The sequence below is a fragment of the Solanum lycopersicum genome, chromosome 3 (assembly GCF_036512215.1).
Source record: "Solanum lycopersicum chromosome 3, SLM_r2.1".
Taxonomy (NCBI): domain Eukaryota; kingdom Viridiplantae; phylum Streptophyta; class Magnoliopsida; order Solanales; family Solanaceae; genus Solanum; species Solanum lycopersicum.
The window spans coordinates 8,025,513-8,043,453 of NC_090802.1; the positions used below are offsets into that span (position 1 = coordinate 8,025,513).

Below are 17,941 nucleotides of genomic sequence, written 5' to 3' on the forward strand. Positions count from 1 at the left end.
TTTAGTCTTAATCAATAAGAATTTCTCAAAATCCAATGTAAGAAGAAAAATTAAATTTCATTCACTTGAAAAAAATATTCCTTTGCACGACCAAGGCTAGACTTAATTTTGAGCATGAATTAATCGAGGTTCTCACAAATTTTATACATACAAAAATGGCATGTCTTTCTTTGTTATCCTGTTAAAATTTGAATCTTTGACCTTTCATTGGTAGAGGCTAGATAATGAGGCATACAATTTGCAAGATCTATACCTTATTCTTTCTATAAATGTGGGACAATTTAAAAAAGATCCAGTAAAAATATTGTGTCTATTGACAAGTGCCTTGTCGTCGCGTCTCTGCCTTCATTCCTTTGATGTCAAAGGCGCCTTTAAGACATAAAAGAAACACTACTCAAGTATGGAGGACAAGCAGATGATGATATCCAACTTGGCTTCCAACCTTGTGTAATTGAGTCAGAAGTGTAAAATCTTATATGATTTATTAGCTATAAACATAATGAAGTCTATCATCTCGTTTCGCTACAATTTACAGTAATAACTCACTTCTTTCAATTCATGTGATAAAATTTGACTCACTTAATGATCAAAAATACAAAAGATCATTCTTGAAATAAGTGATTATAAACATGAATGTCATAATATTTATATAGATTAATTGAACACAAAGGTTGTATCTATTCAGAAAATGAGATTAAATGAGATTTTTATCGAAAAAGTTTCCTTGACTGCTTCTATAACTACGTGAACTTCCGTATGTGGTGTATGTAAGAAATATGACACTACTTGAATCTAACTCAACTCCAAAAGCTAGTTCATTAGGGGAAGATTTCCCAACTGACACGCGAACCAGGAGTGGAAAAGCTTGGAAGGTTGAACTGGAAAATTCTCAAGGCCAAATTTGGCTAACCAAGGGATGGAGTGATTTTTGTGACTATTACTCAATAAGCGTCAAGAGTGTATTAATGTTCACGTACAACCCGCGTTGTCACTTTGCTGTCGCTATATATGATCAGAGTAAAACAGAAATTGAATATCCAATAGATCAAGATATTGAATCAGATGAACAAGAGGAAGATATTCTAGTTGCCCAAGCTAATGCTAATATCATCGACGAAGATATTCTAATTCTCCAATCTAATGCTAATGTAATCGAAGAAGATTCTCCAATCTAACGCTAATGTAATCAAGGATGAAGAGGAACATATTCCAGTTAATTTCCCTCAAACTAATGCAAATGTAATTGAGCAACGTAAGTAAACATCTTAAGTGCTTTATTAGCTATTAATTAAGTGAATTCATTAGTAGAATATTGTACTAATTGTTATAATTATGTCAAGATGTTGCAGATAAGGAGGTTGGAGAAGCTAATAGTATAAGTGAAAAAGTTGGTCCAAATAATTATAGCAGTCGATACAGTTTGGTGGACTTAACTGGTAACAATCCGTTTTTTGAAATGGTTATAAAAAAGTCACATGCTACTTGTATGGTAAGGTTTAATAGTTTTACATTGTATTTTTAAATTCGCTAGATTTGCACATTCTAGTTATTTCCCTGAAAATCTAATAATCCTGTTTGTTTGATGAATATGTTTTTTAGGCTATCCCGTTGAGATTCGCCCAACAAACAGACATAATAAACATGAAGAATATGAGGTTGGTTAATGAAGAAGGAGTATAATGGAAAGTGGAAATAGAGTATGCTAGGAGTATGGTTATCATAAAAGAAGGATGGACTGCCTTTCGAAAAGATAACAAAATAGCTAATAGTGAAACTTGTCGCTTCAAGTTGATTGGGGGCCCCATTGCAAATGTTTTGCCGGTTCAGAAGATCCCAACACCCCTATGCTTGCAAAAAATTAGATACAATTTTTTTGATTGCATTTTGGCTATTTTAGTTTGTCTTATTAAGATGCTACTTGTACTTAATTTGCTAGGGTATCAAATTTCAGATAGATTTGTTGCATAAATTATCTTCTTATAATTGCAAGTATATGTATTCAACAAGTGCTCAAGTAAACATTTTATTTTGTAAACGTTATGGAATGTAACTCTTGGATGGTTTGGCATATATATGTTTAAATCTTTTTTTTCTAATCATCACTTATTTATAACAAATTAATTACTATTTTGCAGCTTTGTGAACCGTTATATGTCATGATGGAAGAAAAAAGAGAGAAAATCTACCTTATCACTTAGTTTAATATTGCCTTCGTCTTAAAATAATTGCCGCGTTCTGTTTCTCGAGACCTAAATCCACTAGCCCCACCTAATAAAGGAGGATTAGAATTAAGCCAGAATTGAGGGACAAGAAGAGAGGAAGAAGTCTTTCAAAACATATTAATTTCTCCCTGTCTCCTTCAAGATGGATGAACAGCTAGCACTCATGCCTCAATAAGGATACACAACAAAAATATAAGAAACTATCACAAGAGGATGAAGAAGGTGACCACATATTATTAATTATTATCCAATCAAGAAAAAGAAGTATCTATACACTATTGACCCATTCCATTAAATGGGAAATAAAGAATAACCTCAACTATCTAAAAGAGACATTGATTATGTTGTGGAGAGTGATTGAGAAATACCGTCAAATCATGCACTTCTAGAAAACTAAAACTATTAACTACCCTGGTGAGTCTAATTCTGAGTTGGAGAAAGAAGCAAGGGATTGGGCGCATCTTCACTAATTTAGCTCACGACTATTATATAACAAGGTTTTATAAAGAGGAAAACTTGCTGCAAATTCTACAACAAGGACCTTGATTCATCAACATATACATTTTATATGTCAAAAAGTGAGATTCAAATTTTGTTACCTCCGAAGCCTGAGAAAATTTCAACTGTACCTGTTTCAACAATTTCACCTTTCTTCTGATTTAGAAAGGCTACTCTGCCCCTTAGAAATCAGTAGGTGTTTGCTTAATTTGTAGTCCAAGAAAGAAAATGTGTTCGTTTATCATGTTCATTTCAAACTCAATACTCATCTATGTTATGGCCATATTTTCACGTAACCTTTTTTTATGTCCTTTCTATTAATTAGAAAATACATTAGCGTAGAAAAATAAAGGAAAAAAAGATACTTATTAAAAAGGAAAAAATGAAAATAACTATCCAACAACTCCATACATAATTGATATTTATAGTTTGATACAAGAATTAGATAGAAGGGAATTAAGATGACATGTAGTTAATTAAGTGAGAATACAATGGTATATGGTTTTTTATATAACTCATGAGATATATTTAGTGTAAGATTTTTTTATAAATATCAAACGAATTGATTAATGAAAATAATGAAGTAAAAAATTCTAAAAAATGTAATATAAAAGATCGTAGTAATTTTCTATACCAAGAGATATGTCACATCATCTGGTCTGTATCTGGCTTTATAATTATGTATGTAATTTATGGTAGTTTTTTCTCCTAATGAGAGTAAAGATGAAGATTCATTTCTTCTCCCATATATTCTATAAATGTATTGGATTTATTTCTAATTAAATATTTTCACTCATATTTATATAGAAGAGCTTGTTAAATTCAAGAATATGTACTTAAATCAAGTGAAATATATTTTTAAGGACATTGTCATCGACACACCTCAAACCGTAAGTATTTCCTTAAATGAGGTCATTTAAGATTGGCTCACACTCGTAATTCAAAGTAGACTTGTTTGGAAATTCAAACCACCAAAATGTTAGAATCACGAGAACTATAAAGTGTCGTGCATGATATTCCTGTTAATTTGAGCATAAATTTTAAAGTTTAAATTTAAAAATTTGAATTTCTGAAGTTGTCATATTTTGAAATTTGATTTTATGTTTGAATGTACATTTTACATGAAATAAATTGAATTTTTTTGAGTGAAAGTGAAAATTCTTTCGAGAAGAACAAAAATTTGAAACTTGAAAATTATCCAAGCATAGATTTTAAAATTTAATCCAAAGTTTATGGTCAAATAGTTAATTTCATTTCTTCATTGAATTTATTAGGGAAAAATCTCAGGTCTACCTCTTTTGTTAATCCCATCTCTTTGTTTAATTTTTCTTTTTAATATTGAATTCACTGACTAAATTCCAACTCAATGTTAGTGCTACTCTACTTCCCTCCTTTTCAATTGTGGATTTAAATAGAACGATTTTTAGTCTTAATCAATTAGAATTTCTCAAAATCCAATGTAAGAAGACAAATTAAATTTCATTCCCTTGAAAAAAAATATTCATTTTCACAACCAAGGCTAGACTTAATTTTGAGAGTGAATTAATCGAGGTTCTCACAAGTTTCATATATACTAAAATGGCATGTCTTACTTTGTTACCCTGTAAAGATTTGAATCTTTGACCTTTCATTGACAGAGGCAAGATAATAAGGCGCAAAATGTGCAAGATCTATACCTCATTCATTCTATTAATGTGGGACAATTTTAAAAAGGAAGAAATAAACATTGTGTCCATTGCCAAGTGCCTTGTAGTCGCACCTCCGTCTTCATTCCTTTATTGTCAAAGGCGCCTTTAAGACATAAAAGAAGCACTACTCATGAAAGGAGGACAAATAGATGATGATATCCAACTTGGCTTCCAACCTTATGTAATTGAGTTAGATGAGTAAAACATCTTATCTGATTTATTAGCTATGAACATAATAAAGTCAGTCATCTCGTTTCGTTACAATTTATAGTAATAACTCACTTCTTTCAATTCATGTGATAAAATTTGACTCACTTAATGATTAGAAATATAAAAGATCATTCTTGAAATAAGTTATTATAAACATGAATGTCATAATATTTAAATAGATTAATTGAACACAAAGGTTGTATCGATTCAAAAAATGAGATTAAATGAGATTTTTGTCGAAAAGGTTTCCTTGACTGCTTCTATAATTACGTGAACTTCCGGATGTGGTTTATGTAATAAATATGACACTACTTGAGTCTAACTCAACCCTAAAAGCTAGTTCATTAGGGATGGATTTCCAAACTGACACGTGAACCAGGAGCTCAAACGATGATGGATCTAACTTTGATATTATGTAAAGATATGACACCTAGACATAACTCACTACAAAAACCTAGCGCATGAAGGAAGGATTTCATAGTCCATTTGAGGACACCACCACCGGTCCACTGCGCAATCAATGTGGGACTTTTACCCTCTCTGTCTGCATATTCAATTGCACATAGGTTTCAGGCTTTGATGTATTCTAATAAAAAATTGTTTGTAGTCCCTATGAATCTTGAAAGAAAGTGATTCTTCACGCCTCAAAGCCAAAATTTATCTATTATATTTTTTCTAACTCAAATTATCACGTGATCGATCTTTAGTTATATATTATAATGCATCCTTCAAATTACCAGACCATAACGCCGTCAGTAGCTAGGAGTTCTTTTCCAATAGACATAGTTACATGGTACTTCAACTAAAGGAGTTTGTGTTTAAAATAACCCAAGCTTTTGTTTAATGTCATCATGTGTCCTTCTGCTGAATGAATATAATATTATTTCACTAATTAAATACTCTAAATTACGGCGTATATTTTTTCCAGATACTTTGTGTTAGTTCCTTCCTTTTTTAAATGGAAGGAAACAATATATCTATGGATCTTTATTTTAGAAAGAGTGAGCATGTTCTATTGTAGTAAATATATATATATATATATATATATATATATATATATATATATATATATATATATATATATATATAAAAGATATATTTCAAAGAATGTTCTTAATTTATATTAGAATCTTCAAAATTCAACCAAAACATCATTAGGTTGATAAAATATAGAATTTTTGTCTAAGTCATGAGGATCACAAATGAATTTATAATTTCAAGTCCACTAGCTCATTTTGAGAAAACCAAACCAATCTGATATAACAGCATCGTAACTTACTTAATTAAAACACCAAAATCTATTGTCATCAAAACTAATTTAAGAAATAAAATGTTGTAGTTTCACAAATGCCTCCCTTTGTTGTTTTAGGTGATGAAAGGCCTGATTAGCTGTGCAACACTGATGGCACAATCAGCTCATATTACTGTTCAATCTAATTTAATAAGAAGATGTTGTGTTGTACTACTGTATTGATAATTCCAAATTTCTTTTAGTAAGTGCTTTAATTTGATTATTTATACCTTATGTCACTAATATTGTGATTGAAATTAATATGGTAATTGCTTTAGTTGGAACACTTATCATGGGATCAGACAATATTAATGAAATGGGAAAAATATCTCGTCCTTAAGACATGAGAGTTAAAGGTATGTCCATTACGTACTTTTTCTTTGTTCCTCTTTGGTTTGAGACAAAACTAGGCAAAAGAAAAACCTACAAACAAAGCCTAGGGGAGTGTAGACAAGAGTAAGAGAGAACCAAGCCAACTAGGGCCTTACATCATAAATTTTCTTCTTTCTTATTGGTTTGGTAGTGCTTTCCTTTCTCTGTGGCGAGAAGATAGAAAAGGACTCACACCATTGCGACAGTTGGGGACTTGCCCTATTTTAGTATTTCTAAATACATTTGTTTTTTTCTTTGGATTAGTTTTTAAGAATTTAAGTTTTGCAGACTATCTTTGGATTTTAGTAGCAAACTTGCATTAGTATATGTTTTAATTTAAATAATGCTCATACACTGCATATACCTTTTAAATAATTCACATTTATGAATTAACTCAAAAATATATATTGCTTAAAAATTATTTCAATATCCTAAAAAAGATGATATGATAAATTTAAATACATTTCTACAATTGCCGCAAATTTCACGAGTTAGTATAAATAAAACGTAGAGTAATAATGCTAGTGTCAATTAGTAGTAATAGGGTCAGGTGAATGAGTCTATAATAGAAGTCAAAAAGAAAGAAAAGAAAAAGGAAAAAAGTATCTTTGTGCATTCCAAGAAAAAGCAATAGTAGTCACATTCACGTGAGTGTAAATAAGTGGTAATTTATAGGGTTAGGTGAATGAATCTTAAAAAGAAGTCAAAAAAAAACAATATGGTTATTATTCCAAGACAAAGCAAGTAGTCATCACAAGCATCATGTGATGACTGAAATATAATAGTATCCTTGTGAGTGCGCTGTGCATGGTTCTCGTGAATCAAACTCCTATATATAGTAAACAAGTTCTTCAACAATTTCCCATCCTACCATCTATCATGGCAAACGAGTTCCATGGATCTTCATTAAGGAGCTCTTCTCCCAACAACCCTAAGTTCATCCAAATCCTTACTTCATTAGATGAATTACGCCGTCTGGTAAGTAATTAGTTGTAATTTTAGTCCTTGTAAATTGTTGATTTATTCCAAGATATAAGTTAAAATAATTGTGTTTGTATGAAATTAAATTTGTAATTTCTTTTGCACACAGAGGATTCCAGTAGTATTTGCCAAAAGACACTGCGAGAACATGTTAAACCCCGTGTTTCTTGAGGCTCCCCATGGAAAAGCTTGGGAGGTTGAAGTGGAAAATTCTCAAGGCCAAATTTGGCTAGCCAAGGGATGGAGTGATTTTTGTGACTATTACTCAATAAGAGTCAAGAGCGTATTAATGTTCACGTACAACCCGCGTTGTCAGTTTTCTGTCGCTATATATGATCAGAGTAAAACAGAAATTGAATATCCAATAGATCAAGATATTGAATCAGATGAACAAGAGGAAGATATTCTATTTTCCCAAGCTAATGCTAATATCATCGAAGAAGATATTCTAATTCTCCAATCTAATGCTAATGTAATCGAAGAAGATATTCCAATTCTCCAATCTAACGCTAATGTAATCGAGGATGAAGAGGAACATATTCCAGTTAATTGCCCTCAAACTAATGCTAATGTAATTGAGCAACATAAGTAAACATCTTAAGTGCTTTATTAGCCATTAATTAAGTGAATTTATTAGTAGAATATTGTACTAATTGTTATACTTATGTCAAGCTGTTGTAGATAAGGAGGTTGGAGAAGCTAATAGTATAAGTGAAAAAGTTGGTCCAAATAATTATAGCAGTCGATACAGTTTGGTGGACTTAACTGGTGACAATCCGTTTTTTGAAATGGTTATAAAAAAGTCACATGCTACTTGTATGGTAAGGTTTAATAGTTTTACATTGTGTTTTTAAATTCGCTAAGTTTGCACATTCTAGTTATTTCCATGAAAATCTAATAATCCTGTTTGTTTGATGAATATGTTTTTTAGGCTATCCCGTTGAGATTCGCCCAACAAACAGACATAATAAACATGAAGAATATGAGGTTGGTTAATGAAGAAGGAGTAGAATGGAAAGTGGAAATAGAGTATGCTAGGAGTATGGTTATCATAAAAGAAGGATGGACTGCCTTTCGAAAAGATAACAAAATAGCTAATGGTGAAACTTGTCGCTTCAAGTTGATTCAGGGCCCCATTGAAAATGTTTTGCAGGTTCAGAAGATCCCAACACCCCTTTGCTTGCAATAAATTAGATACAAGTTTTTTGATTGCATTTTGGCTATTTTAGTTTGTCTTATTAAGATGCTACTTGTACTTAATTTGCTAGGGTATCAAATTTCAGATAGCTTTTTTGCATAAATTATCTTCTTATAATTGCAAGTATATGTATTCAACAAGTGCTCAAGTAAACATTTTATTTTGTAAACGTTATGGAATGTAACTCTTGGATGGTTTGGCATATATATGTTTAAATCTTTTTTTTCTAATCGTCACTTACTTAAAGCAAATTAATTACTATTTTGCAGCTTTGTGAACCGTTATAAGTCATAATGGAAGAAAAGAGAGAGAAAATCTACCTTATCACTTAGTTTAATATTGCGTCCGTCTTAAAATAGTTGTCGCGTTCTATTTCTCGAGACCTAAATCCACTAGCCCCACCTGATAAAGGGGGATTATAATTAAGCCAGGATTGAGGGACAAGAAGAGAGGAAGAAGTCTTTCAAAACATACGAATTCCTCCCTGTCTCCTTCAAGATGGATGAACAGCTAGCACTCATGCCTCAATAAGGATGAACAACAAAAATATAAGAAACTATTACAAGAGGATGAAGAAGGTGACCACGTATTATTAATTATTATCCAATCAAGAAAAAAGAAGAATCTATAAACTATTGACTCATTCCATTAAATAGGAAAAAAAGAATAACCTCAACTATCTAAAAGAGACATTGATTATGTTGTGGAGAGTGATTGAAAAAGACCGTCAAATCACGCACTTCAAGAAAACTAAAACTATTAACTACCTTGGTGAGTCTAATTTTAAGTGAGAGAAAGAAGCAAGGGATTGGGCGCATCTTCACTAATTTAGCTCACGACTATTATATAACAAAGTTTAATAAAGAGGAAAACTTGCTGAAAATTCTACAACAAGGACCTTGATTCATCAACATATACATTTTATATGTCAAAAAGTGAGATTCAAATTTTGTTACCTCCGAAGCCTGAGAAAATTTCAACTGTACCTGTTTCAACAATTTCACCTTTCTTCTGATTTAGAAAGGCTACTCTGCCCCTTAGAAATCAGTAGGTGTTTGCTTAATTTGTATTCCAAGGAAGAAAATGTATTCGCTTATCATGTTCATTTCAAACTCAATACTCATCTAAGTTATGGCCATATTTTCACGTAACCTTTTTTTATGTCCTTTCTATTAATTACTAAATACATTAGCGTTGAAAAATAAAGGAAAAAAGATACTTATTAAAAAGGAGAAAATGAAAATAACTATCCAACAACTCCATACATAATTGATATTTATAGTTTGATACAAGAATAAGATAGAAGGGAATTAAGATGACATGTAGTTAATTAAGTGAGAATACAAAGGTATATGTTTTTTTATATAACTCATGAGATTTATTTAGGTGTAAGATTTTTTTATAATTATCAAATGAATTGATTAATGAAAATAATGAAGTAAAAAATTCAAAAAAATGTAATATAAAAGATAGTAGTAATTTTCTATGCCAAGAGATGTGTCACATCATCTGGTCTGTATTTGGCTTTATAATTATGTATGTAATTTATGGTAGTTTTTTCTCCTAATGAGAGTAAAGATGAAGATTCATTTCTTCTCCCATATATTCTATAAATGTATTGTATTTAGTTCTAATTAAATATTTTCACTCATATTTTATATAGAAGAGCTTGTTAAATTCAAGAATATGTACTTAAATCAAGTGAAATATTTTTAAAGACATTGTCATCGACACACCTCAAACCGTAAGTATTTCCTTGAATGAGGTCATTTAAGATTGGCTCACACTCGTAATTCAAAGTAAACTTGTTTGGAAATTCAAACCACCAAAATGTTAGAATCACGAGAACTATAAAGTGTCATGCATGATATTCCTGTTAATTTGAGCATAAATTTTGAAGTTGAAATTTAAAAATTTGAATTTCTGAAGTTGTCATATTTTGAAATTTGATTTTATGTTTGAATGTACATTTTACTTGAAATAAATTGAATTTTTGTGAGTGAAAGTGAAAATTCTTTCGACAGGAACAAAATTTTGAAACTTGAAAATTATCCAAGCATAGATTTTTAAAATTTAATCCAAAGTTTATGGTCAAATATTTAATTTCATTTCTTCATTGAATTTATTAGGGAAAAATCTCAGGTCTACCTCTTTTGTATCGTGAATCATGAAAACATAATTACTTTTTCCAAAAACTTTATTTTGTGCCTAAACATGGCATAGTTGTATATTGGCGTCTCATAAATGCTTTAATCCCATCTCTTTGTTTAATTTCTCTTTTTAATCTTGAATTCACTGACTAAATTCCAACTCAATGTTAGTGCTACTCTACTTCCCTCCTTTACAATTGTGGAATTAAATAGAACGATTTTTAGTCTTAATCAATTAGAATTTCTTAAAATACAATGTAAGAAGACAAATTAAATTTCATTCCCTTGAAAAAAATATTCATTTCCGCAACCAAGGCTAGACTTAATTTTGAGTGTGAATTAATCGGGGTTCCCACAAGTTTCATAGATACAAAAATGGCATGTCTTACTTTGTTACCCTGTAAAGATTTGAATCTTTGACCTTTCATTGATACAGGAAAGATAATGAGGCGCAAAATGTGCAAGATCTATACCTCATTCGTTCTATAAATGTGGGACAATTTTAAAAAGGTGGAATAAAAATATTGTGACCATTGCCAAGTGCCTTGTAGTCGTGCCTCCGTCTTGATTCCTTTATTGTCAAAGGCGCCTTTAAGACATAAAAGAAGCACTACTCATGTAAGGAGGACAAGCAGATGATGATATCCAACTTGGCTTTCAACCTTATGTAATTGAGTTAGATGAGTAAAACATCTTATCTGATTTATTAGTTATGAACATAATGAAGTCTGTCATCTCGTTTCGTTACAATTTATAGTAATAACTCACTTCTTTCAATTCATGTGATAAAATTTGACTCACTTAATGGTTAGAAATATAATAGATCATTCTTGAAATAAGTTATTACAAATATGAACTTATAAATATGAATGTCATAATATTTAAATAGATTAATTGAACACAGAGGTTGTATCGATTCAAAAAATGAGATTAAATGAGATTTTTATCGAAAAGGTTTCCTTGATTGCTTCTATAATTAGTGAACTTCTGGATGTCGTGTCTGTAATAAATATGACACTACTTGAGTCTAACTCAACCCTAAAAGCTTGTTCATTAGGTATAGATTTCCAAACTGACCAGCGAACCAGGAGCTCAAACGATGATGGATCTAACTTTGATATTATGTAAAGATATGACACGTAAACATAACTCAATACAAAAAACTATCTCATGAAGGAAGGATTTCATAGTCCATTTGAGGACACCACCACCAGTCCACTGCCCAATCAATGTGGGACTTTTACCCTCTCTATCAGCATATTCAATTGCACATAGGTTTCAGGCTTTGATGTATTCTGATAAAAAAATTACTTGTAGTCCCTATGACTCTTGAAAGAAAGTGATTCTTCACGCCTCAAAGCCAAAATTTATCTATTATTTTTTTTTAACTCAAATTATCACGTGATCAATCTTTAGTTCTATATTATAATGCATTAGTTGGAACACTTATCATGGAATCAGACAGTATTAATGAAATGGGAAAAATATCTCGTCCTGAAGGCATAAAGAAGTTAATAACAACTATATATTGCTTGCTAGTTCAATGTACTAATGACAAATAAATATATTCACATAAAGTAAATCAGTAAATAAAGTGCTCAATAAACCATAATTGGTAATCTAATTACTCATTTTCTTAATTTATGAAGCAAAAGAATAATCTGTATACACACTTTAATTTACCTAAATTCATCAAAATTGCTCACAAATTTTTTAGTTAAAAGCATTTAAAACAAGTTAATTCAAACACACTCTTAATCAAACCCCGACCAATTTAATGTATTAACGTGACATAATCATTTAATAAATTTCTTAGTAAACCATAATTCGTCGTCCAATTACACATTTTCTTAATTCGTGAAGCAAAACAATACTCTCTCCTTTTAAAAAAGAATGATCTCATTTTTTTAGTCTATTTCAAAAAGAATGACCCCTTTTTAATTTTTGGAAAAACTTTAATTTTAACTTTTCACATGACATATTTAAGACCACAAGATTAAAGAGCATTTTGGTATATTTGTCATAAATTTTAATTTAGAGCCACAAGATCAAAAAAAATTCTTTCTTTTCTTAAACTCCATCCAAGTCAAACTAGACCATTCTTTTTTAAACGGAGAAAGTAATGTATAAACACTTTTAATTTACCTAAATACTTCAAAAGTGCTTACAATTTTTTTAGTTAAATACACTTAAAACAAGTCAATTCAAACACTCTTAATCAAACACCACCCAAGTTCAATGTACTAATGTGACATAAAAAATACATATTCAAATAAAGTTAATCATTAATTAAATTTCTTCGTAATCTAATTACTCATTTTCTTAACTAAAAAAGATAAATTCTATACAACTTATTTATAAATTAAATAAAACTATTACCTCATAGTAAAACACATTTTCAAGAAAACATTAAATTCAAATCTTAAGTATTTGACCACATTCGATTTTGTAACCAAATTTTGCAAAAACATCCCATAGGTTATTTTAAAGAAATAGTATAAATATATGATAATAATAATAATATAATAAGATATTAAAATAATATTTACAAAAACCGAATTTTGACCATGATAAGAGTGAACCATTCATCTAGCAGCAAAGAAGAAGAAGAAATGGCGAGATTTTTAGTTGGAAGAGATGAACATGATAATGATGAAGGAGGACCCTGTAACTCCAGCACATCTGTATGCAAGAGACGGAGGACTACCGCCGGAAATTTCTCTCGCGGCGTCGTAATCCGTCAACAAGAAGAAGTAGAAGAAAGAGAAAGGGAAAGGGTTGTTCAGGAAAATTAGAGGAAGAGGCAGAGGAGGAGGATTGGGGATCGGAATCTGAGGGAAATTTCCGATCGAGCGGTGATCGGAGGGTGCCAGTTCGTGAATCCGAGGTTTTAAGAGAGAACAAGTCTATTTCTGGTGAGAGCGTGTATCAGAATTTTGAGGATTCAATCATAAACAGGTCAATTTCTGTGACGTTATTGGATCCGGATGTGTTGGATTGCCTGATCTGCTTTGAACATCTCTGTGTTCCTGTCTTTCAGGTTTCTTCTTTTTACCCTTTTCATTGCTATTAGGAGTATAAGAATTTATCTGTGTTGGAATTAATTGTGTTTGGAGAATTCTTAATTTTCCTTTAGAGGTTTTTGAAGACATGGTCTTGAATAGAAGGGAATTTGTATTGACATTTATAATCTGACCAATATACTTTATTGCTCTTAGGGTGTAAAAGTTACAGTTTTTGTTAATCCAACAGTGGGGTTTGGGAGGATAGAGTTTACGCAGACTTTAACCGTGCCTGGTGGAGGCGGTTTTAAAAAATAAAATATAGAAGTAGAGAAGACATGTCAGATAATAGAAATATGATTACTTAGCATTCAGTATTGCATTGGAAAAGCATAGGAAATGTGGATCTGTTAAAGAGTTTAGTTGGGAGAATTGCTGACAGTGGAATGACTGTGCTTATCCCATCTCATGTGGTTCTAATTTTGAAGTTATAACATTTCATTAAAATTGGAGAATAACTGGCTAATATAGGTCTTTGTTTTACTGGTGAAGTCATAGTCTTGATGGCGTAATATTCAAGTTAGAGGAAGCACTGGGTTATGATGGAGAATAATAAGACACTTTAAGTGGGGAGATGGCTACCAGGTTCAATCAAGTTAATCTCATTCTGACTAGAGATTACAAATGGGTGTCATTGTAAATGGGTTTCTTCTTTTCGCATCCCGATTTAATCTGGGCTTAAGTTACATTGTAATTAGGCTTTTTTCTTGCAAAATATCTGGTGAGATAGTTTCTTCCCTTAATGTTATTGTTGTGTTTCTAAAGATCGCTAATGCCCAAATTTCCCTGTTCCTTTGACAATAATACTTTATCCCACTTCACAAGGTGGAATTAATGCTCTTCACGGTTTCCTTCCCATAGGAAGCCCTTCTCAGACCAACTAGTTGCTCTTTCACCTCATATGACATTGGGATGAGGGACGTAGGTAGGTACGCTGTCTTATACACTATTGATGGGGTTAGCTTTCCTCCCATAAATAGATATTGCATGTTCCAGTTTGCCAGCGTCTTCTCCACCTTTTCCATCACTACATTTCATATCTCATGTGCTTTCTATTTTGCATCCAAAGGGAGACCAAATTAAGTAGAGTGGAAAGAGCATGTGCCATACCCCAGGATTCCGTGCCAGGGTATTCAAAGTAGACTTCGTTGATAGGGTAGATCTGGTTCTTCATCATGTTAATATGTAATCCAGAGACAGCTTCAAACAGCTTCAGATTTAGATTGAGATATAGAACTTGAAGTGCCTCTGCCCCACAAAGGATTAGGGTATGAGCAGTGATAGAAGTTATTAACTGTTTGTTGTTCCTTCTTGGAGATCTATCTAATAGAAGTTATTAACCGTATACTATTTCATTTTTGGAGATCAATCGTGATAGAGGTTATTAATTGTATACTATCGTGATAGAAGTTAATAATTGTATACTATTCCTTTGTTGGAGATCTATCTTGATAGAAGTTATGTACCTAGGCCTCTTTTTAGAACTCTTGGTTTTAGCTCACGGTAACTTAAGATTTAATCTTGTTACTGCATTTAAAAGCATACTAAACTGAGGTTCAGATCCTAAATTCTACGTCCTTCTCCTTGCCAGGGTGGTTAATTTATGTCCTTTTTCATCTAAGGTTGAATATAGCTATTGGTAATCAATTTGTTGTTATTGCAACAAAATATTACATTTTAATGCATGAGCGTGTTTTAAATGAAATTATTGAGTCTTTTGGACGAAGCAAGAAATTAAAGCCATGACTCTAGGTTTATGGCAAATGCTAATACAAAGAGCTAAATAGTGAAATTTAAGTACGATTTATTTACGCTTTCCATGTAACACATTTTTCTTTATCCCTACTTCTTAAGCTATGTACTTAGATAAACCTTGAAAATTTATAAGCATGCAGAGTAGAGTAAGCTATCATCTGCAAACATTCTAACTGCTTGCAATGAATATATTTTCTGACATCCTTTTTTCTTTCTGGACAAAAATATAGTGTGGGAATGGGCACATAGCATGTGCCCCTTTCTGCATCAAGATTGCTAATAAGTGTCCATCATGTTGTTTGCCAATTGGATATAACCGTTGTCAAGCTATGGAGAATGTTCTAGAATCTCTGAAAGTGTCAGGCGTGAACAATAGGAATGGTTGCAAGGAGATTCTGAATCTTAGTAAGAAAATTGACCATGAAAATGTATGAATCTATGTGCCTTGTTTTTGTCCTTCCCATGGCTGTGACTTTATAGGTACTTCAGCAAAGGTATATGCACATTTTAGCGAGAAACATGCATCTTCAGCAGAGCACATTTCTTTCAATGCTGTCCATCCAATTTATATAGAAAAAGACCAAAGGTACATAATTCTTCAAATGAGGACAGATGTTATACTTTTTATCATCAACCATGCTAGTGACTGTGTTGGAAGTGTTATCAATATCATCCGCGTTGGACCATTTAAGCAGAAGAGAAGGTTCTCATACGAGCTTGTAGTAACTGATGGGGAAAGCTCTTTTAAACTAGAATCTGTTGAAGAGAGTGTGCCAAACTGGTCAGAAGATAGTCCTTTGAAGAAATTCCTTGTGGTCCCAAAAGTTGTCGTTAATTCCAGTGCTTGGCTGAAGTTGAATGTTCTCATAGAAAACAAGGAATGAGAATTGATATCTTATTTTATTATAATTTCTAAAAAAGTTCTACTATTTAAAAAAATTACAAATGTATCTATCCTCTTTCAAACGCATCAGTATCTCCTCTCGATACATTCATATCCTCTATTGGATACATCTTTATCCCATCTTGAATACATCCCTATCCTCTCTTTGATACACCTCTCCCTTCTCGGATACATCCATATTCTCTACAGCCCTCTCTCTCGAACTCATCCATGAGCTATGTGTCTGCAAGTTTTCTCAACAGCAATTTATCACTATCGATGTGTCCGCGTGTGTGCTGATTTATATGAAATTATTTGATTCTAAGAAATTTTTTTGTAATTTGAAAAAGGCATAATACATAAATACACCCTTTAACTTAACCTCTTTTTATATTTATGCCATCCAACTTTGAGTTTGCACAAATAGACACTTAAACTTGTATAAAGTTGAACAAATAGGAACATATGTCCTACTTGTCATAATACATGTAGGACATAGAATCGTCAATATGGGCTAGGCACGTTGGGCCGGCTTGGCCTTACCCGGGATTTAATAGGGTTTGGCTAAGATTTTTGGAGCCCATTTAAGAAAAAGGTTTTTTATCCTGGCCTGAATAAACCTGTTGATTTGATGGGCTTGAGAAATATAGGTAGGGTCGGCCCATGGGCCAATAATAATTAATTAAAAAATTTAATATAATATTAAATTTTAAAATTAAAGAGAGTTCAAATTCAAAATAATTAGGTTAATATTTTTTATATATATTTATACTTTTACTTGAAAAAAAAACTTAATAAATAGAAATAATTTTAGAGACCTCCCTCCAGGCTTCGCTCTATATTAATTTATATTTATTTTAAATAGGTTTAAAGAATGGTTACAAGTAAATGAAAATAAAGAAGGTAGACGTAATATCGTAAACCAAAGGGGAGGTGAGTGTTATAGAGCGAAACATGGAGGTCTTTGAAATTATCCCTAATAAATATTATAAAAATAATTTTATTTTGATTTGATTAACAAGTACTAACATTAACATCATGTAATATTGTTTTATCGATATTTATGATAATATTTTAAATTATAATTTAAAATTTAATTTTATAATTTTAAAAAAATATAATTTTTTTTAAAAAGTGGGCTGGTCCATCAAGCCTGTAGCCCCCGTACTTGTGGGTTAGGCCGACCATTTTCTGGCTCACGCCAAAAATGGTCTAGCCCGGCCTGACCCGTAAAATGTCAAAGCATGTATGGGTTAGCCCGGATAGGGTGAGCTAGCCCATTTTGATAGTTCTAGTAGGACACCACTAGGACACAAATTTCCATGTAGGATGTTTGTGTCTATTTGTTCAATTTTATATAAATTTAAGTGTCTACTTGTGCACATTCAAAGTTGAAGGGTATAATTGTAAAATGAGGCCAAGTTAAAGGACATATTTATGTATTATTCTATTGAAAAAAGTATGGATATAATTTAATTAATTCTTTACACTATGAAAACTTATGAAAATTTTACTTTAAAATAATTTATGTGACATATTTTTCTTTGTAGTCAGTTTCAAAAGAATGATGTATAATATATTTAATTAACATTTTAACTTTAAAATATTCATTTTATTCGTAGTAATATGAT

General features: G+C 31.5%; 3 protein-coding genes across 3 annotated transcripts; all 3 read left to right on the forward strand.

Annotated features, from left to right (window-relative positions):
• Positions 1-776: 776 nt before the first annotated feature.
• On the forward strand, positions 777-1,175 carry LOC104645267 (B3 domain-containing protein At1g49475-like). Its single transcript, XM_010319527.1, has one exon. It carries the CDS (start codon positions 777-779, stop codon positions 1,173-1,175), a length of 399 nt encoding a protein of 132 aa, XP_010317829.1.
• Positions 1,176-6,831: 5,656 nt separating this feature from the next.
• LOC104646201 (B3 domain-containing protein At1g49475-like) lies at positions 6,832-7,901 on the forward strand. The gene is made up of 2 exons (XM_026030326.2): positions 6,832-7,259; positions 7,372-7,901. The coding sequence occupies exons 1-2, from the start codon at positions 7,089-7,091 to the stop codon at positions 7,852-7,854; spliced, it is 654 nt and encodes a 217-aa protein (XP_025886111.1). The 5' UTR covers positions 6,832-7,088; the 3' UTR covers positions 7,855-7,901.
• Positions 7,902-13,296: 5,395 nt separating this feature from the next.
• LOC109119702 (E3 ubiquitin-protein ligase SINA-like 10) lies at positions 13,297-16,311 on the forward strand. The gene is made up of 5 exons (XM_026030271.2): positions 13,297-13,650; positions 13,829-13,916; positions 14,009-14,085; positions 15,658-15,832; positions 15,908-16,311. The coding sequence occupies exons 1-5, from the start codon at positions 13,297-13,299 to the stop codon at positions 16,309-16,311; spliced, it is 1,098 nt and encodes a 365-aa protein (XP_025886056.2).
• The last annotated feature ends 1,630 nt before the right edge of the window (positions 16,312-17,941 follow it).